The sequence below is a fragment of the Pelodiscus sinensis genome, chromosome 3 (assembly GCF_052426305.1).
Source record: "Pelodiscus sinensis isolate ZL-2025 chromosome 3, ASM5242630v1, whole genome shotgun sequence".
In the NCBI taxonomy this organism is placed as follows: Eukaryota; Metazoa; Chordata; order Testudines; family Trionychidae; genus Pelodiscus; species Pelodiscus sinensis.
The window spans coordinates 153,585,086-153,607,274 of NC_143054.1; the positions used below are offsets into that span (position 1 = coordinate 153,585,086).

Here is a 22,189-nt window from a genome sequence, read left to right on the forward strand (position 1 = left end):
TCCAGCTGCGGGGACTGGGACTCCTCTGCACCCCCTCACGGGGCTTTACTTTACAGAAGCAAAACAGTGGAATAGTAAGAGGGTACAAAATGAGCTAACATAGTGCCTTCCTTCACTGTATCCACTGGGTGACAGACTGGCTTTTATACACACCAATATCTGAAACAGGCTGCAGGCCTCCAAATGTCTTTAAGTGGCATTACACTGGGGTTTAACAGCTGCTCTTGGGGGCAAATCACAGGTAGGAGTAGTAGTAGTAGAAGAGGAGCACCTGGCACTATGCACGCACACCCCTTTTCACCATCTCAATATATTGCCCCTTCAAGCATAGCAACAATCTTAGGGGAAGGGAAACATACTTCCAGGCATTCAAATAAAACACAGAAACACCAACACATAGTTTGTAAATGAAGTTGTATTATTCTAGATGCAAATGGCAATACAGTATAATCAAAAGACTGTATTTTCAAAATGATCCCTTGAAGTAGTCAATGGAAAAGTTCCTCAGGCTATGTTTACTGAAAAACTTCTGTTTCTGAACATCCCTATTATCATGCTTAGATTTCCTACACTGCTGCAGTTACTAAGTAATGACAGGCAATGCCTTCTCCCTGCAAAAGTTAAATAGGACTCAAGAAGATTCTTAAAGACAAGTCAGTTTATCAGCAAAAACAGCAGTGCAGGAATCTGTAGAAAGTATTCAATGATGTTACCAGGGCTTAGGTGTTGAATCATACATAATGCTAAAATGTAAACTGTGTCTTCACAGAATTAAATGGACCACTAACTGAAGAACAATGCTAGTTCTTTCTAACCCTATTTATGGGCCTCGGTGAATAATTTAATGGCTTGTAGACTCTGATTTCTAAAATGGTTAAATTTAAGATAGTTTAACAATATAACCGTTTTAAACTGAATTCTTTCCAAACTAGATCAGAACGACCCCAGAACCCCTCCCCCCAAACAGTTTAGATAATGGATTTGCAGGAAAAGTAGTGTTCCTGGAGATTTTTGCATTGTTTTCAAATGCCCTGTTTGATACTCTGAATATGCTGCATACTGTTAGACTGTTAGGGAAGACTGACAATTCCATAGTAAACCATGAAAACTTGTACCATAGCATCTAGTTCAATGGGCCCTGATCATGACTAGCTCTTAGCCTTTAATGTCAGAAGCAGTCGTCTAGTGTGACCTCCTGTTCATTGCAGGCCATAGAACTGCATCCGCCCTCTCCTGTAATAGACCTTTAACCTCTGTTAGAGATACCGATGTCCTTAAATCACGGTTTAAAGACTTCCAAGTTACAGAAACTCTACCATTTATACTAGTTCAAATCTGCAAGTGATCCCTGCCTCATGAAGAAGAGGAAAGTGAAAAACCCTCAGAGTCTCTGCACATATGACTGAGAGGAAAATTCCTTCCTAAGCCCAAATATGGTTATCAAATGACCCATAATATAAAGTCATAATCCCAGCGACTTTTTCTATAGTGAAGGGGGGGAAGGGAGAGAACCCCAGGAACTGGAAACTGAGAAACTGAGTTTGTACACTCCCACACAGAACTGGTTGGGGGAGGGGAGGTGTCTGAAAAGAGAGAGAGAGAGAGAGAGAGAGAGAGAATGAATGAAACATGCATGTTAGAGTTAATGTAGCAGAAGAAAGGTCAGTGCCCTCTCAGCCCAAGGTCCGTGGGAGTCCATGAATATAAGTTACTTCTACTTATAAATAGAGCAAATCAGGAACAGTCATGTATATTAAAACACTCACAGGAGGTTACTTATCTGTAACTGGATGTTCTTTGAGGTTCTGTAATCCCTATCTGTATTTCACTGTGGGGTTCACTGTGTGCCCCAAGCTGGAGTATTTGAAAATAGTATCCGTTGGACCCTGTCTACAGTCTTGGCTCACCTCATGCTCCGAGCAATGGGATAAAGGATGGGACAAACCAACAATTTGATAAGATCCAAAGTAGAGGGAAGAACGGTAGGTTGTGGAATATAGATAAGGACCACACATTTTGAAGAATCTCCAGTTACATAAGTAACCTCTTCTTTTTTGAGTGATGGTACATATCGTATTACACTATTAGTGACTGGCAAGCAATACCTAAGTAGTTAGAAAGGTGTGAGAATGTAGGCAATAGGGCTGAACAGAGTACTGCCACCTCAAAAAAGGTATCAAGAGAAGAGTCCTGCACTAGGGAATAATGTCTTGAAAAATATGTGAACAAAGCCCCATATTGTGACTTTACATATGTCCAGGAGGGGTATCTGTTGATGAGACACCATAGTTATTGCTTGCATTCTAATGGAATGAACTCCTACCCCATTGTGGGACAGGATTCAAAAGGTAATGGCAAAGTAGAATGCAGCCAGAGATCCATCTAGAGATTGTCTAGATCAGTGGTTCACAAACCGTCATGCTCCCCCTCCCCCATAGCAGCAAAACTTGTTTGGGGGGGGGGGGGGGAACTGACTGGGGCCAAAAAACAAAAATTGCAGCAAAACGTGTGTGTGTCTGGGGGTGCGGGCGGCAGGAGGGGGGGGGGTGGTGCTGGGGCTCCTTGCACCCCCCCGGGGTGGAATTTCTTCACGCCCCACATTTTGGGAACCCATGGAGATGGCATGCCCTCTGAGTTCGTTATAGGAAGGAACCGTCTTGGGGACCTGTTTTCTATAGATAAAAAGTCCAGGCTCACTGAACATCAAGAGTATGTGGAGTACTTGTTCCTCTGAGGAAGCACATGGTTTTGTAAAGAACAAGGGACAGTGAATGGATTGGTTTAGGATGAAATTCTGAATCTACTTTAAGGGGTGAATTTGGGATGTAGAATAAAGAAATGTAACCTTTATGGAATATAGTGTAAGAAAGATCTGCCATCATTATTCCAAGTTTGCCAACCTCTCTCATGGAAATAATGGCTACAAGAAAGGTAACCTTCACTGAAATGAGAATTATAGAACAAGTAATTAAAGGCTCAAATGGGGGGATTTGTGAGTATTCAGGGAACAAGGTTCTAGTCACATAAGGGAACAGAAAGCTCTGAGTAGGTTCTTATTAAGTCTTTCCAGAATCTATTGATCAATGGATATGTGAAGCCCAAGTAGCCTCGAGAAGTTAGATGGTATGCACTGATCGCCAACAAATGGACTTTCAAGGAGCTAACAGATTAACCTGGTGACTTCAAAAGTAGGATTAGTCTCAGGTAAGAGGAATCAATGTGGTCTCCAGCAGAACACATCCTTATTGTGACCAAGAAGAGAAACTCTTCAATTTAACTAGATAACATTTTCTAATAGAGTCCTTTCTACCATTAGAGAGAATGTATTGGGCATTTGTGGAGCATGAACATTCTAGCGATAATGTCCAACCCAAATATCAAGGACTGAAGTGAAGCAGGTGTGGATTCATTAGTGAGAAGAACTATTCTTTTGGTTATGGAAACATGCAGGATGTCTGGCAGTTTGTGCTGGAGTCTTCTGAAGCTCTCTAACAACTCTGCAGAGGAGGTCCTGGAAGTCAAGGAGAGGGAAGGGGCCACACTTCATTGTGTGGGGATGATGATGGCAATCTTGCTGATTCCAGTGGAACTGTTAGATCCGGACTGTATCGTCCATCTTTTTCTGTTGACTCTAGGGGTTGATTTACATCTCTTGAAAGAGAAGGAAAGGTGACTCTTTGGCAAACTGGATTAATTCTGCAGAGGGGTACTGGTCCTAAGGTCCCCAAGGTAGTCAGCAGGAGAGGTCAATAGGTGGTCATTGCATGGGTTACCAGTGCCTCCTAGTTAGATGAGGCAGGGGGTGATTCCAAACCTATCTGGGACTTTAGGATCATGAAAGACAAATAAGATAAAGGAAGAATGGTTCATCAGATGGCTCAGTCTCTAATTCTGCTTCCAATAGTACCAATCAGTTCTGTTGGGGAGAAGATATATTCTGTTAACTGTCGATTAGCTCCTTCCAGCAGCTGATCCCCTTGGAAGTGATATTAACTCCTTGAAAACAGAGGGCAGCTGGGCAGCATTTGATTTTTTCCTGATCAGCTACACAAGTTCACAGCTTACATGGAAGCTGCAGTGTACTACTCAAATGTGATACAAGGGATGGAGGTGTTGCCATGAGAGATGAATCTAATGCTAAACATTAATTATTGAAATACTTACAAACCAAGTAATTCTTATTTTTGTGGAATGAAGCTGAAGTGATACTAAAGGTTCCAACCCAGAGCACTCAGTAGTGAGAAGGAACTGAAGAGGCATCTTTATCCCTTCAGCTGGAGGCACAAGGTGAGCTGGGATGTATGCATGGATCAATGGACACTACTTTCAAACACTCTAGCTCTGGGAACATGTTGAGCATGCATAAGTCCACAGAGGAATAAAATAGGGACCAATCTCTCAAAGAATGCGAGGTATTCACATTATCACAGTAACAGACACAGATTATAAAATTTTGGCTGGGAAATTAATGCCAATGATGCCTTTATTATATTGTACCTTAATTTAATTTAATTTTTAAAGTATACCTATTCATTTTCTTATTTTTAGATTAATCGCTAACAGCTATGTGAAGAGATGCCATTTATGGTTACATTCTTTTTGGTAAGTTTTTTGGTAAACTTGGTGTTTTGGATTCCCTGTCTGAAAAAATAAGAAAATCACGTCTTTTATATATTGCACAGTACTCAAAGGACATCAGAAAACACTTCTACTAACAATATCATCTGAACACAATAAGCTGATCTATGGTAATGATATGCTGGAATATAGTGATATTTCTTGTCAGAAAGTCCTTAAACAATTAATTCAGGCTTTTTGATTCTTGGAAGTTATATGAGAACCAATTCCCTCACAGGATACTTAATGCATCACACTTAAAAGTGTTAGGTATTGTATTTTCATTGTGAAATGTAGTTTGACATCCCTGAACTTGTTATTCCTTCTAAGAAGAAAACCACTTCAAATGTCTTTACACAATTTTTTTGTATTTGTTACTTAGCAGATCTGTGAACATTTATAACATGACAACCTTTTAAACATAAGTACATGCATAAAAAAACTTAATAAAATTACATTTAACACAGCACTGAACTACACTTATTAATTAAAAACCCACGGGAAGCTTAAAAGGTTGTACTACTGTCCTTAGGATATGTCCTATAATTGGGTCAGGGATCTCATGTATTCAGTGTCTATTTCAGTGTGTAGCACAATATAGCTTTGGGCCTCAGAAGGTACTATAATACAAATAATAAAAATAGTGACAACTTCTACCACTGATACTCACTCACTGTGATGAGAATCTTGGGACAAGTGAACCGTTTTCTTGTTGCATGGGCCTGGAGTGCTAATCTAAGAGGGGAAAAAAATAAAAATAAAAATGCCACAAGTTCTTGGACTGAACCACATGTACACTATTTCTCTGTAGAAAGAATATATACTACCTACTGAAATAGAAACACACAAAGTACAGTGAAGACAGTTAGTAGTACTTTCCATTGATAGCAAGTAATATTTTCAAAAGAGTCTAAATGATTTAGGAGCCTAACCCCAGTTTTGAAAGGTGATTCAGAAGTTTAGGAGTCTTATGGATCGATTTTCAAATGTGCCTACATATCTAATGATGCAAACAGGTGAATGGTGGGACTATAATAGAAATTAAGTGCCGAATCTGCTTAGGTGCTTTTGAAAATGTCAAAAGATGCCTATCTGCATCTTTAGGCACCTAAATACTTTTTACAATGGGATTCAGATAGTTTTGAAAATCTGACCCAGAAAGTATTGCGTCTTAAGAAATGTAGAAAAACACAAAGATATGATGTTAAGACTGGAATTTTCAAATGGCTCTTAAGGGGAAAAGACTCCTTTGAAAACCCAGGTTTGAATCTCAAATACAGAGAAAATGCTAATGAAAATAAAAGGTAAGTAAAAAGTACATATAACATTGTAACTTTTATATAACTACATTGTGGTTGTATTCTTCCTTAATTTCAACTGCAATAAAAAAAAAAATCAGGATTTTTAAGACGATTACATAATTATCTTATATAGTCTCCTCACGCAGCACAAACAGGCTTTGAAAAGGGATGGAGGTGGATAACAGAGCTTTGTGGTATTGTGCAGTAGTACAGCAGAGCGGCCTCCTTTTCTTCTGCAGCACTATTTACTATGCATACAGACAGGAGGTGGAGCTAAGGGTATTAGGAAACACCTGCTGACTATACACACATGCAGGAAGAGTGCTGAAATTACTGCTATTTGGAGCAACAAATCCTCTTACAATTACATACTTTAAAGTCTCCAGCGCATAAAGTCTTATACAGGTTGAACCTCCCTGGTCTGGCACCCTTGGGACCTGAGCTGTCCTTAAGGAGGGATTTTGCTGAACCAGGGGAGGTCATTTCTGCCCCTCTGCCACCAGCTCCCCAGCCCAGCTCTGCTCCTGGCCTGGCCTCCTGGTAGGTTCCCCCCATGCAAGTAGCCCATGGACCCGCAGCTGGGGCTCTCAGCTTTGCTGCCATAGACTACCGCCCCGCCGCCAGTGCTCTTAGCCCTGCCAGCCCTGCCGTGGCAGCACCGGTCCTGCCAGCCCGAAGTCAGGACTCCCACCCCTTTCCTCCTCCTCCCTCTCCCCACAGCAGACTGCTGCTGCCAGGGATCCTGACCCTGCCAGCCCTACCCAGGCAGAACTGGCTCCACTGCTGGGGTTCCTGGCTCTACCAACCCTGCTGCAGCAGGCCTGCGGTCTCACTGCTGCGGCTCCTGACCACATCACAGCAGACTGCTGCCCACCGGAGCCTGCTGGAATTTCAGCCACCCTGCCACTGGCTCAGCCAGACTCCTGAGGCAGGGCTCCTAGCTGCTGTCCTCCCAGCAGCAAGCCTGGCTGGGTTCCCGGCCTCCGCAGGGTTCCTGCCTCTGGCCCTCCACAGGTGTCTCCTGCTTCTGGCTCTCCATCTGACCATGGATGTTGCCAGACCTGGGAGTCCCAGTTGAGAGAGGTTCAACCTGCAGTCACTAAACGGCCAAAGTCAGCGGAGGGAGGGGAGGAAGCTATGCTGCCAGGACTGAATGCAGACTTGGAAACCACACAAACAGCTGATATGCACATATTGTCTGGGACCATTGGGGTTTGTTGTGTTTTTTACCTATGTATCTTCTGTTTATCCACATTTGACATGTCATCACTCATCAGGAGGATGATACATTACATTTTCAAAGACAACAAATCACTGAATATTTTATAGAAGCAAATTTCCTCTATTCTTACACATTTTTATGCAGAAGAACCACCACCAAGTCATCTTAAGATTTAAGTCTGGAAAATGTTCATATAATAGCAAGGGTATCTTTTGAAATCTCCACAGATTCAAAATATTTGTCCAGTTTTAGAGTAATTCCCTATCTACAAATTGGGAATGAACAGAACTTCTTACAATTAATAGAACTTGTAAAGGGCATCTATTTTACTAGTCAGTGATTAGCCTAATGCAACGACTCCTAAAATGGTTTGACAGCAAATGACATAGCAACATTATAACTTGCTACCAGAATTATACCAATAGAAAATGAGCAATTCCAGACAACAATATTTGACAATTTTTAGTCAGTTTTAATGGAGATGAAAGAAGTCTTGCTTATTTACTAAATAATAACAAAATTGCAATCAAAGCTTTCAAACAAACTTCCCCAGGAATGATGTTTCATTTTACCTTATAATTTCAGCATGACACATTATTTGACAAATATGGACTTTGAAATGCTAATGAACTAAAATGTTTTAAATGTATATGCAATCGGCAAGTTACAACCTTGATAACCAAACTGTTACTAGAACACTATAGGTAAACATGTGGCTCAGTGCAAGAGAGTTATATCCTGCATTAATCTCAAAATGAGGTTTTCATGCTATTCCAGCGGGTATCCCTGGAATATAGTAATCCATTTTCTACACTGTGAGTATAAGAAAAGCCGACTGTGCCTATGTCATGCTTTGTTAGAGGTTCATGATCACATTATCTCATGGTGGACCTGACACTTTTATTCAGTTTACAGTATGTTCTCTGTACAGGCAACTTATTTCCTTTGCCAGGGTTGCTGACAACCTTTTCCACACTATATTAATCTTGTTTACTGACTTTATCTTGGTACAAATATCAGAAAACTGAACTTTTTATCTCCGGGAGAAAATAAACAACATGTTGACAGAAGCAGAAGCTATTTTCTGGACTAAAATTGGTTGTTTACCTGCAGCCATACTTATGGAAAAATGCTTAAGTCTCCAACTTGCTTGAAATACATAATCCAAAATTTAATAAGAGTAGACATTTCAGGACACCAATCTGATAAATGGTCAGGTATAAAACAATATTTTAATATTAAGAAATATATTCTGCAAGCATTTATACTGATTATAAAAATTCTCTCAATCTAGTTATAATTCATTAGCAAGCATATTGTTCACACTTCTCCTACATATCAAAAGTGACTTCAGTTACTAAATTGACATAGAGGATTTATAAAATTAAATGCACAACACACACGTGAGTATATAAGCTATAAGCGTTATTATAACATAATAATTATATATTGAATTTAGATTTGCAACACTGCCCTAATTCATGAGAAACACACTAATAGAGGGTAATAGTCTAAGGTCGATGTTAGCAATACAAGATATAGATGTCTTCTGAATCTTCTAATAAAGAAGCCAATTGCCTTTTAGGTGTCACTCTAGGAAGGAAGGAGTCAGTTGGAAGGACACAATGAGCAAGATGAATGGTTAGCTAACTGGCTGGCTTCACTAACCAATATGAGATATTATGGGAGTTGCCTACAACTGTTTCTATTTACCAAATTTCCAATGCTCAGAAGGAAATTCAAGAATAAAATTAATAATAATGACCATCTCCACGGCCAATAGTAATAAAGCATAAATATAGCTTACAAATATTGACGCACACAGTCTTTGGACTTGCATCTGATGAAGTGTGTCTTTGCCCACAAAAGCTTATGCTCCTACACTTCAGTTAGTCTATAAGGTTCCACAGGACTCCTCGCCGCTTTTGCAGTCTTTGGTAGTATAAATGTTTTAGGGACATGAGTTTGGGATGACCACCTGACTTCTGTCTGAGTTAAGTGCATACTGAAATAATGATAACTAAAGGAGAAGTAGGATTTTGTATGCAATTTTTGCAGGTAATGGACTGGACATGAGCAACACATCTCAAAGAACAACAATTACAAAAGATGGGTAATGCCTTTTTCCCTTTTTGAGTACTTGCTCATGTCTATTGCACTGTAGGCGACTCACAAACAGAATCTTTGGAGGTGGGCTCCCAACTCAAAAGCAGATTGCAACATAGCTCTGCCAAATCCAGCATCGTCACAAGCTTTCTAGGTCAGTATTTAATGCAATCTAAATGTGTGAATGGAAGACCAGATCATAGCCCAAAGGATTTCCTGGATAAGCACCAGGAACCTACCAGAAGTAGAACCCTTTCCTTTTTATGTCTCAAGGAACCTTTTCCACAGCCCCAGATGCAGCAGGTTCTTAACTTACTGAATGACGAGTTGCTCCAGAGAAAGGTCCTTGAAGAGGGACAAGGAAGGACAGAGCCCTACAATATTATCTCCAGGCCGCAGTGGCCCATAGTAACCAGCAACCAGGCAGAGCAGTAAGGGAACATGTGGTCGAAGAAAGGTAGGAGAAAAGAGGAGACTAAGACTAAGGGGAGATAAGATAGAGGTCTATAAAATTATGACTAGTGTGGAAAAAGTAGATAAAGAAAATTTACTTAAAGAGGTAGTAGATTTAAAACCAAACAAAAGCAAGTATTTCTTCACACAATGCAAAATCAACCTGTGGCACTCCTTGCCAGAGGATGTTGTGAAGAAAAGGACTTTGACAGGGTTCTACAAAAGAACTAGATAAATTCATGGAGGATAGGTCCATCAATGGCTATTAACCAGGATGGGTAGGATTGGTGTCTGCAGCTTCTGTTTATTAGAAGCTTGGAATGGGTGACAGGAGTAGGGATGTTAAATGGCATTTAATCAGCTAATTGACTAGTGGATGGGGGGAGGGGGGGAGGAAGACTGCAGAACCACAGCAGGGTTAGCTCCTGGCTGAAGGAGCTAATTCAGCTGTGGCTTTGCCTTTTAAATGTGTTAAGAGATGCTAGGCTCTTCATATAATTAAAAGACTGAAGGCTGGGGGCGGGGGCAGGGCGCGAGCCGAGAATCAGCTATCTCGATTCGCACCCAGTCCCCACTGCTGCACTTGTGCTTTTTAAGTGTATTAAGAGCCGTCATAATAGAGTTCTTAATACATTTAAAAAGCACAAGTGCAGCGGAGGGGACTGGGCATGAGCCAGGAATTAGTTGATTCCCAGCTTGCACCTGGTCCCCCACTATGCCTCTGCCTCCCCCTAGCACAGGCTCCTGCTCCCCACTTTTGTTGCCTCTCTCTGAAAGCAGGGGAAGCAACTAGTTGAGTCTCTAGTCGGCTAGTTGCTTACATCCCTAGACAGGGAAGGGATCACTTGATGATTGCCGTTACTATGCATTTCCTCTGGGGCACCTGGCATTTGCCACTGTCGGAAGACAGGATACTGGGCTGAATGGACCTTTGGTCTGAACCAGTATGGCCATTCTTACGATCAGCATTGAGACAAGGACCTTCATGATTGAGGTGTGCAATAACGGTACCAGGGCCTTTTCCTTAGCAAATTGCACTGAGACTGCAGCAATCGCAACCATGGAGCCAGAAACCAATGGTAAGTTTGCAATGATCTCAACGATGGTACTGGAGTCTCTTGGTGTCGAAAGTGTGCCATAGTCTCAAGGGATCAGCAGCATGCCAGTGCTCCCTGGGAAGACCTATTGACAGGCTTGCCCTCTTGGGGAGCCTTCAGAGAGGCTGTACAAGGGTGGTCCTTTGGCCCCCCTTTTTGTGTATGTCCTTCAGTTTGACGGGGTGTCCCGAATAAACAAGTTCCAGTCTCGCCAACCCCCCCGGCGTGCGTGTCTAAATTCGGGCTTGCCGCCCCTTTCTGGCCTCCAGACCGTGCGGTGCAGGGTAGAGGGGCCCAGGCCCTCCCTCTCTCACAGGCCCCAGCCCAGGGCCCTAAAGACAGGCTCTAGTAGTGTCCTGTCCAGTTGGTGGGGTTAATACCCGAAATTCACCAGCCCACCAGCACGTCCTCAAATGCCCTGCTCTGGGCTGCTTCCTACCCCACTAACCGCTGATACATTCCCCTCCTTCCTCTCCAGCCTATCCTCTTGCTCCCCCACCTCTCCAGGTTCCTCTCCTTCCTCGCTCCTGCACCTCTCCAGGTTCCTCTCCTTCCTCTCCCCCTTTCAATTCCCTCCCAGAGTCGCTCTCACTGACCTCACCTGCTGTCCTCTGGGTCAGGGACGTCCTGAAGTTCCTGATGTAGCCTGGAGCGTGGGGTTCCCCCCAGGGTCCAGGCCCACGCCCGTCAGCTGGGCCGCGGCTGCCGAACAGCGCACGCAAGGGGCCCGCATCACCTTCCCCGCCGCGAGGAGCACGTGCGCCACCGCGGGAGCAGGGTAAGGCAGATTGGCCCCAGCGGAACAGGGCCGCTCCGACCCATCACAGAGGCCTAAAGCACCAATTTCACTGACAGTGTGGGTGAAGGCCAGAGATCCTTTGGTGCTTGAAACCAGAAAGGTATAGGTGCTGGCAGGAAGGTGAGGCCTATACTGCTCATTGGAGTTGGGCCTTTTGCCTGGCTACCTGCTCCAACCAGAGATGATCGGTTGTTGGGCTCCAGCATGGGTGGGGAACATAGGACAGGTCACTTATTCTTAGCTGACATTTTTGTTGGCACTACAGAGCCACATTTCTTAGTTCTCTTCATTGGTACTGGTAACAACAAATAGTGCCACACAGGCCCTGGTGTCACAACCATGCACCGGTCCATGAAGTTAAATTACTGGGTGACTCATGTTGGGCTTGGATGCCAGGTCGATTCCATAGAGGAAGTCCCTCTTTTTTTGGATGTGAGGTCAAAAGTTCTTAGATACCTGGCACTTCTCTTTAAAGTATGCTTCCCCTCCCCCCCCCATGCACTGGAGGCAGCTGCCATGACGGTCGTTAACAAGCATAGGCTTGTTACAAAAACTGTAGGGCTTAAAGCCCAGATATGGAGGTAAGCCCCACTGGAGGCAATGTCCCCACTAGGGATGTAAATGACTAGTCAACTACTGGATAAGCATATGCTTATAGGGTAGTTGAGTAGTTACTTGACTAGTCGTTTCCCTGCCGCCGCCTCTATTAGAGAGGAGTGGGGGCTGGGGGAGCAAAGTATTATATATTTTTATATAATATTTCTTATTATTTTTCATCACCCATTTATCATCACCAATTTTATTCCATACTTCATTAGGATGTTAGAATACCTACTTTTGCATCCGACTTCACTGCTTATTCATGATTTAACTAGAATTGGTAGCCTCTTATGGAAAGATGTGTATGTATGTATCTGCCCCAATCTGAATGTCTACTTCCTCCCTCTCTTGAGATCCTAAATACTTCATTACCAGACTGTGATGATTATAAGTTATATTATAATAAATTAATATCTGATTGTTAAAAAATGTTTCAAGAGATTAAAAATGAGCTTTTATTGGTAGTGTCAAGAACTCAAACAGATACAACTACATTCATAGTATCTTAAATAGTTATGCTTACGCAGTTCTCTGAACCCCGTGGTTTGGCTTCTCTATTACATTTTTATTCACCCACCAAATGCTCTCTTGCTCCAGTGCCCACAATGACAAACACTGAAGGTGGCAGACTGCCATTCCAGAAAAGAGCCTCTCTATTGTATAACCTACTGTTCTAGCTCAGTGATGCTCGGTCAATGAAACCTCACACCCTCAAGGCTTTATGTCTCCAGAGCACAACTGTTCTGCAAGTGACTCCTTGCCAGTTTGTAAAGACCCTGAAGTTTGCTGCTACTCCTTTTATGGTTCTTAATATGACAGTGTTACTGGGAAACGAACAACAATTTTAAAATGTGGCAGACTCTATATGACTGACCCCTACTGTGTTCAGACATGACACCAGAAAAATGTACATACGTGATAAAGGAAGGAAATCAGCTCGAGAAACAGGCCAAAAAACATGGACACTAATCTTAGATCAAACAGACAAAAACAAAGATCCCAGTAGATTGTGTACTATAAAAGCAAACCAACAACCGCCTTCTCCCTCATTGTGGCTAAAATGCTGTACCTTGGTGTGAAAAGCTAACTCCAAACACAAATCTTCCAGTGACTTGAATCATACACATTTTTTTCCAAGTTTTCCAGTTTCAGACAACTGATCAAAATATCCTTACCGCTTTACATATGGTTCCCATTTGAAAGATTAACAAAATGTTACTTCAGTATGAGACTGATGAAAAGCCACCTGTAATTCTCTAAGTCAGGGGTCAGCAACCTTTTCAAATCAAAGAGCCAAACTACACCAAAATTCAGAACAAGTGGTCAACTAAGAGCGGTATAAGAATGCCCATTTGCATGACTGAAAATATACTACTTAATATTATTGATAACTGACATAATGATTAACAATAGCATAAGTGAAACACTGTACTAAGACTTTATTTAATGGGACTTCTGCTACTGCATCTTCTCACACTTACATCGTAACCGGTCAAATCCAACTTCATGAATGCATTCAGGCTGTCTTCTGTCAATCTTATGGGAGAGGGTTGGGATGTGAGGGGTGCAGTCTGGGTTGGTGTGTATGGGGGCTCCGGGCAGAAGGTTTGGGTGTATGATGAACTCAGGGCACAGGGTTGGAGGGCGTGGGGGTGCAGGAGTGTTATAGCAGGGGGACTGGGATCTGGGAGTGCAGTAATCTGGGTTGAGGTGTATGAGGGGCTCGGGGCAGGGGGCTCTGGTGTATGAGGTGCTCAGGACATAGTGATGGAGGGTGTGGGAGTGAAGGAATTTGGGGATGTGGAGTATGAGTGGCTCAAGTTAGGGGGTTTAGGTGTATGATGGGCTCAGGATTGTGTGTGTGGGGAGTGCAGGAGTGTTAGGATGCTGTGGACGGATGGGGGCTGCGTCCCATTTGGGGACTTGTTGGCCAGCTTCATTTTTACATAAAGTAAAATATTGTGTCCAACACAAAAAGGTTTTAACATTGTCTTTATTTATGGCAGGGGCAGGGAACCTTTTTGGGGTTAGGGCCACTGACCCTCAGAAAAAAATCAGCTGGGGACCATACAAGAGAGAAGCAAAAAAACCAACCCCTCCAAAAACCTCCAACCCTCACTGATGTGACCCGCAACTGACACACCTCACTCCTCTGGCACTCCAGCCCCATGCGGGGGATGGGGGAGGAGGAGTCGCAGGGAAGAGAGAGTGAGGACTGAGGTTCAAGGCCTTAAGCCAGATTAGCTCTTCTGGGTTTCCAGGGTTAGTGAATTTTGTGGGCCCCTCCCAGGCTCTAGGGTGGGGCCAAAAATGAGGGGGTCCAGTGTGCGGCACAGAATTGCCAGTGAGTAGGATAGGGATGGCGGTATAGGATGTGGGTGGGAGGTAGGGTGCAAGAGCAGGCTGGGGGTACGTGTCTAGCCAGAGGGGAGGGGGCAGGAGCCGGGTGGGAGTGCAACGTCTCTGTGTGGAGGGAGGAGTGGGGTGTGCAGGGTCTGGGCAGTACTTACTTGCTTTTTGTGCCTGCGTTGCTCTCAGGCTCCCTGTCCCAGGCATGGTTTATCGCTACTCCATTGGCCAGATGCTGGCCAATGGAACAGCGGCGGGATCCCTAGCCTGGGAACCAATCATGAGCAGAACCCAACCTTGAGGCACCTCATGGGATGAGCCTCGACACAACTCCAATAGGCCCTCTCAGCCTTGCATACACCATCCAGCGGAAGCCTGGGAGCAGCAACAGCATCCCGCTCCTATTGCCTCCGCAGCTCAGCCAGTACCTGGGTGGTCTCCAGGGATGAGTATCTCTCAGGAAGGATCTGCAGGCAGTGCTGGAAAAAAGCACACATGCCTCTCCTTCAGGAAATCCAGCCGCTCCTCATCCTCAAAGCCTAGATTCCTCCCCCGCCATCTTAGCTGCCCTTCCCACCACATCCCGGCGTATTCAATGTACATCACCACCACATCCGGCGCAGCTAGATGCGCTCACTCACGTGATCTCTGCGTTCGTGTCTACTAAGACAAGAGATGCCTCCTAGATTAAAAAATTATTTTAAAATCTAAGAAAGTTTGGGGCTTTCTGCACCTCCTAAACCACCCCACAGGAACCTGGTGCTGGCTCCAATCTTGCAAGGGCGCAAGGCTGGATTGCTCCTAAGTGATCCTTAGGTTGCTGACCCCTGCTCTAAATGTTACATAAAAGAGCTAAAATATTTTAAATTTCAGTTCTAAAAGCAAAGAAAAACAGGAAATTTTTGGTAAATGTATTTTACTACATTATATCTTCTTTGAATTTAAGATCAATTACTTTACTAGTTCACCCATGTTCCTCCTGCAGATCCATTGCCGGGACCTTAGACTCCCGGGGGAGGGGCAGAGGGCGGCTTCAACCAACTCCCCCTCTTTCCCACTCAGGTCCCTCCAGCAAATGAAGAAGTTACTCACCCTGTGTAGTAACGATGGTTCTTCGAGATGTGTCCCCGTGGGTGCTCCACTCCAGGTGTCGGGTCCCGTCCCGGCGCCGCTGGTCGGAAGTTTTCCATAGCCGTAGTTGGGCCGGACCGCGCATGCGCGAGCGGAGCGCGCGGCGTTCGCGCCTTTGCAACGGTCCGGCCCCCCCCCCTTGTCAGTTCCTCTCACCGCTCGGTCCCTGAAAGACAAAGCAGAGAGACCCGGAGCGGGGAGGAGGGTGGGGCGTGGAGCACCCACGGGGACACATCTCGAAGAACCATCGTTACTACACAGGGTGAGTAACTTCTTCTTCTTCTTCGAGTGGTCCCCGTGGGTGCTCCACTCCAGGTGAGTACAAAGCAGTAACCCAGAACGCGCTCCGGGTCAATTATTTTCTACCGTGGACAGTACCGCAGAGGCTACTGCAGCGTCTGAAGCCCACCTCTTCGTTATGGCATAATGCCGTGCGAAAGTTATACTAGAAGCCCAAGTAGCCGCACGGCAAATATCCGCCAGGGGAACTCCCCTTGCAAATGCAGTGGAAGTCGCTACAGCTCTCGTGGAGTGAGCCCGAGGTAATGAAGGAAGAGGTTTGTTTCTAATTGAATGACATTCCATAATACAGAGTGTGATTAATTTTGCAATGCGTTGAGTGGAAAGTGCCTTGCCTTTCGATCTAGGTGCCAAAGATACCAACAACCTGTCGGTTCGTCTCCACTGGCGCGTTCTGTCTATGTAGAACGACAGTGCACGTCGGACGTCAAGTGTGTGGAACAGAGCGTCTCTACTGGAGGAATGAGGTTTGGGATAAAAGGTCGGTAGAACGATAGGTTCATTGATATGGAAAGAAGAACAAACTTTGGGGATAAAGTCCGGATGTAATCGGAGCGTTACTGTGTCCTTGGAAAAAACAGTGAAGGGGGGGCTTGCCATCAGCGCCCCCAATTCCCCTACCCGTCTCGCCGATGTAATTGCAAGCAGGAAGATTGTTTTCATCGTTAAAATATGTAGTGAAACCGATGCCAAGGGCTCAAAAGGTGGGTGCATAATGGTATCCAGCACTAAGTCGAGATTCCAGGAAGGAGAGGGCGCGCTTCGTGGCGGATATAAGTTTTGAAGTCCCTTCAAGAACCTTTTTGTAATTGCGTGAGAGAAGAGCGCAGAACCCCCTACTGGTTGATGAAAAGCACTGATGGCTGCCAAGTGCACTCTTAAAGACGAAAGCGTAAGACCTGACTCTCGTAAATCAAGGATGTAGTCCAAAACGTTCTGTAGAGGAGACGATAGGGGGTGTATATTGTTCTGAATGCACCAGTCAGAAAATCTCCGCCACTTTGCCAGGTAGGTATTCCGTGTAGACTGTTTTCTACTGTGAAGAAGTACTGTCTTGACCTCTTCGGAGCATAGATTTTCATCTCCTTTCAACCAGTAAGAAGCCACGCCGTCAGATGCAGCGACTGCAGCCTGGGGTGTAACAGTGTCCCCCCTTCCTGAGTGAGGAGATCCTGATGGAGAGGAAGAAGGTAAGGTGGTTGAATTGACATCCTGTGTAAGAATGGAAACCAGGCTTGTCTGGGCCATGCTGGAGCTAGGAAAATGACCGTTGCTGCCTCTAACCTGATTTTCTCTAGTGTTCTGGAGATAAGCGGCGTGGGAGGAAACGCATACAGAAGTGCTTTCTTCCACCTGATCAGAAACGCATCGCCGAGAGAGCTCTTGCCGAGCCCCGCTCTCGAGCAATATAGGTGACATTTCTTGTTGTCGTATGTTGCAAATAGGTCTACCAGTGGAGTACCCCATCTCTGGATTATGGCAGATAGAATGTCTGTCCTTACTTCCCACTCGTGATCCGTGGGAAACTGTCTGCTGAGGGAGTCTGCAATCACATTGGCGGTGCCAGGTAAGTATGATGCTGTTATGCTTACGTTGTTCTGTATGCACCAATTCCAGCACCGCACTGCTTCGGCGCATAGGGAACGTGATCGTGCTCCCCCTTGTCTGTTGACATAATACATCGCCGCTACGTTGTCTGTCAGTATCCTTACTGTAAGCCCTCTGATCTGGGGAAGAAAGTGTTTGCATGCGTAGAAGATTGCTCGAAGTTCCAACAGATTTATATGCAGACGTCTCTCGTTGAGCGACCATTTGCCCTGTATTCGCTCGTTGTCCATATGGGCTCCCCAGCCTATGAGCGAGGCATCCGATGTTATCTGCACTGTTGGTTGCTGTCGATGGAATGGAACTCCCGTGAGAAGGTTTCTCGCTTCTGTCCACCACTGCAGCGATCTCTGAACATGTGGAGGTAACCACACTAGCTTCTGAATGTCGTGCCTCACGGGGACGTAAACTGTGGATAGCCAATGCTGAAGGCTCCTCAAGTGGAGGCGTGCATGAGGAACTACTGCTGTGGCCGCTGCCATGTGCCCGAGGAGACGAAGGCAATTGTGTACCGATATGGTCATGTTGCCAGTGAGTATAGTGACAAGATCCTTGATTGCTTGAAATCTTTCTTGCGGTAAGTAAGCTCTTGCCATGCGCGAGTCTAGGTTTATCCCTATAAACCTTATAAACTGAGTTGGAATAAGTGTCGATTTCTGCTTGTTGAGAAGGAGGCCGAGTGATTCGAAAGTTTGTTCGACCATCGCCACCATTTGTGACGCTTCTCGCTGCGTGGCACCTTTTATTAAACAGTCGTCCAGGTACGGATATATTATCACCTGTAACCGACGCAGATAAGCTGCTACGACGGCCCGAACGGTAGAACGCGATATTGAAAGTGATCGTGGCCTATCATAAATCGTAGAAAACGTCTGTGCGCAGGATGTATTGTGATGTGAAAATACGCATCTTGTAAATCGAGGGCAGCGAACCAATCGTTTAAATCGAGGGACGGTATTATGGAATTCAGGGTCACCATTTTGAAACGCTGTCTGCGAAGATAACGATTCAAACCTCTTAAATCGAGAATGGGCCTCCAACCCCCCGTTTTCTTTTCCGTTAGAAAGTATCTGGAATAAAACCCTCTTCCCTTGAACTGATCGGGGACCCTCTCTATTGCTCCGATATCCAGGAGACGATGAACTTCCTGTTGCAAGAGATTTTCTTGAGATGGGTCCCTGAACAGGTACGGGGAGGGTGGGGTGGTGGGGGGGATGGAGGTGAAAGGAATGGTGAAGCCGTTGTTTATGACTTCCAGTACCCATTTGTCCGTTGTTATCTCGACCCATTGGTGGTAGTAAGGTCGTAAGCGGTGGTGGAACATGGGTTTGTCCAGGTTGATTGGTAGTGTGCGCTTGCCCTCGACCAGGGAGTCAAACTTGCTGCTTTGAGGCAGCCGTGCCTGTCACTCTAGGTGGTGGTGGACGCCTCCGCTGGGGGCGCTGTCTCGATCGCGCTTGGTCGAAGGGGCGATTCTGCTGTCTCCTCGACTGATAGTCATACCGTCTCTGGTATGGGAAATAACGCCGGCGACGGAATGGTGGTGCGTACATGCCGAGCGTGCGAAGCGTTGTTCTTGAGTCCTTCCCAGTATGAAGGATCTCATCTGTTTTCTCCGCAAACAATTTTATCTTATCGAACGGGAGGTCTTCTACCTTGGAGTGCAGCTCCTTAGGTACCGCGGCCGTGGCGAGCCAAGAAGATCGCCTCATTGATACCGCTGTTGCTACTCCCCGAGCCGCTGTATCAGCTATATCCATAGCTATCTGAAGATTGGCCTTTGAACACGCATAGCCCTCCTTGAGAATAGACCGTAGTAGCTCCCTGTCTGCCTCTGATGATCTCTGAGACAGCTCAGTAAGCTTTGTTATACTATCAAAGCTATGATTGGCTAGGAGAGCTGTGTAATTCGCTATGCGAAGGAGCAACGTGGCTGATGTGTAAACCTTACGGCCAAAGGCATCCAGTTTCTTCGCCTCCTTATCAATGCCCGCATTTTTCAGCTGCGGGTTCTTAGCCCTTTGGAGAGCTGCGTCGACCACCAGCGAGTTTGGTTGCGGGTGAGTGAAAAGAAATTCTGAATCTTTAGACGCTATAAAATATCGCTTTTCTGCCGGTTTTGACGTTGGTAGAGTCGAAGCCGGGGTACACCAGATTTCCGCAGCTGATTGGAGGATAGCCTCGTCCATAGGCAAGGCGACCTTAGATTGTTGTTTAGGGTTTAGGTTCCTCCAGAGCTTGAATTGTTTCGTTAGAGTGTCCAATATCTGAACCTCCTGAGATTGGGCCACTCTCCTAAACAGATCTTGAAAGTCCTTTGTGTCGTCTGGGGGAGATGGGTCCCCTTCAAACAGTGCGTCGTCAGGGTAGGATGACAACATATCTTTTTGTGACATATTGTGCAGCTGATCGTCCACATCCGATATCTGCCCTTCCTCAGGCTCAGATAGCTGGACTGAAGGGGAGTGGGTGTGCTGTCGAGATGACGCCCCCTTCCAGTCCTTAATTGGTGATAATTGTCGCGATTCATGAGGGGTATGACAACAACAATGGCCAGGACGATAGTGATGCCTTTCATATTCGGATGCTCGATGGCCCCTATGATCAGGGTGATCAGGCGAAGACCTTCGGGAGGAGTATCTACTGGCATACCTCCTATGATAGGATCTTGGGGGGGGAATAACTTGGTGAACGAGATCTATATGATGATTCCCTATAATAACGATGACATCGCCCGCGACGATCAGAATAACGAGACCTTGATCTGCATCGCGGGGACCTTGTTTGGTGATGAGAAGATGTGCGATGAGTAATGCTTGGTGAATGAGAGGGAGAGATTGAAGGCTCGAGTGAGGGTGAAATTGAATGCCTCGTGACAGATTTCTTAGCAGCCTTAGTGGGGACTGCAGAGACAGAAGGAGTCTCTCCCCCTTACACTGATAAAGAAGAATGGGCAGGGGGAGGACTAAGCAGGACTGCTTCGTCCTGCTGTGTTACTGCCCTAGCCGGCACCCCAGGCAGCTGTTCTTGCGGTGCCGTTGCAGCTGCAAACTGATCGGCCGGTGCCGAGTCGGCACGGAGGGGGGCGCTCTGTTTATTATGCTCACTGAGCTCCGCGGTGCCGTGTGGCAGGGTTGCATCCGGTGCCGGACCCGGTGCCGGCTTACCCTGACTCAGTCCAGGCATTTGCGGTGCCGTTCTGACTCGCGGCTGGGCAGACTGCCGCGGCTCCAGCCCTTGGAGCGGTGCCGAGCGCTGCGTGTCAATTGCGCTCTCAGCGGGACGTATAGCCGGTGCCGATGACGTGCGGCTTGATGTTGCCGCCTGCGGCTTATTTGATCTCTCCGGCTGTCTCGCGGCCCCGGAGGCTCCCTGTTTATGTCCCTGAGACACACGGGACAATGAGGGGGGCGGGAGGGAGCGGGCAGGGGAAGCCCTTTTCTTTTGCGTTCCCGTTGCCGGTGGAGACTTCGCTCTGTTACCGTGCCCTCCGGGCGCTCCTGATAGATGTTGCTCAGAAGGCTGTAGCGCTTTATCACAGAGGAGGAGCTTTAAGCGCATATCTCTTTCTCTCCGCGCTCTGGGAGTCAGCTTTGCGCAACGAGCGCATTTTTGCGGGACATGCGACTCTCCCAGGCATCTGACACAGGCTTCATGCCCGTCAGAGGCAGGCATAGCCTCCTTGCAGTGTATGCACCGCTTAAAACCTGGTGAGCCAGGCATAATCTCCCTCTCTCGTCCTCTTCTTGTTTTGTTTTTTTTTTTTTTTTTGTAATTAACTACTATTCTTTTATCTTCGTCTGTTTTCTTTTTCTTGTCTTTCTTTTTTTTTTTTTTAGACGGTCCTGTGAGGAGAGAAACGGCGTTCCGCCAGCGACCACGGGCGGCTGAGAGGAACTGACAAGGGGGGGGCCGGACCGTTGCAAAGGCGCGAACGCCGCGCGCTCCGCTCGCGCATGCGCGGTCCGGCCCAACTACGGCTATGGAAAACTTCCGACCAGCGGCGCCGGGACGGGACCCGACACCTGGAGTGGAGCACCCACGGGGACCACTCGAAGAAGAACCATTGTTGGGACCATAAAAACCACCCCTCTCACAGGAAGGGTAAAGTGGACTATAGTGATGGGGGGTTGGCTCCTAAACTTACGAGTCCCCAACTACACCCAGATCGCTCTATCATCAAGTACCTCTTCTTAATTCCTTTCTCCAAGCCATTTATCCATCCTTCTTTTAGAAAGAACCTGCACTCTGCTATACTCTTAATTGAGGAGTTGCAACATATGGCCTACCACCTCCGCCCCTCCCCCCCCCCCAATCATATTATGCAGGAGCAAAGCTCACATGAACCTGGCGAAAACCCCTTAATTGAACCTGGTCAATATGGCAGAAGGGGAAAATTCCTTCCCAGGCCCCCCCTCTTCCTAGCATAATGCCCACAGCAGATACACCCTACCTGGTATATTTGCCAACAAAATAAGGAGGGCGAATAGGCACTGCAGAGACTGCTCTGTGAAAAGAGCAGAGGGTCCAACTACAGCTGACATTTTTAAACCCCTTAATACTGGGAAGTGAGTCAGCTACTGCACTGGCCCTTTTTTCAACACTTTTA

The 22,189-nt window shown here is 46.0% G+C and overlaps 1 protein-coding gene across 2 annotated transcripts in view; it reads right to left on the reverse strand.

Moving 5' to 3' along the window:
- Positions 1 to 22,189, reverse strand: part of GPATCH2 (G-patch domain containing 2) — a 182,469-nt gene that overhangs the window by 47,774 nt on the left and 112,506 nt on the right. For both annotated transcript variants that reach the window (XM_006137344.5, XM_075925203.2), the window contains exon 6: positions 5,288 to 5,352. In XM_006137344.5, coding sequence (XP_006137406.2) covers positions 5,288 to 5,352 — 65 coding nt within the window. The remainder of the gene's footprint in view (positions 1 to 5,287; positions 5,353 to 22,189) is intronic.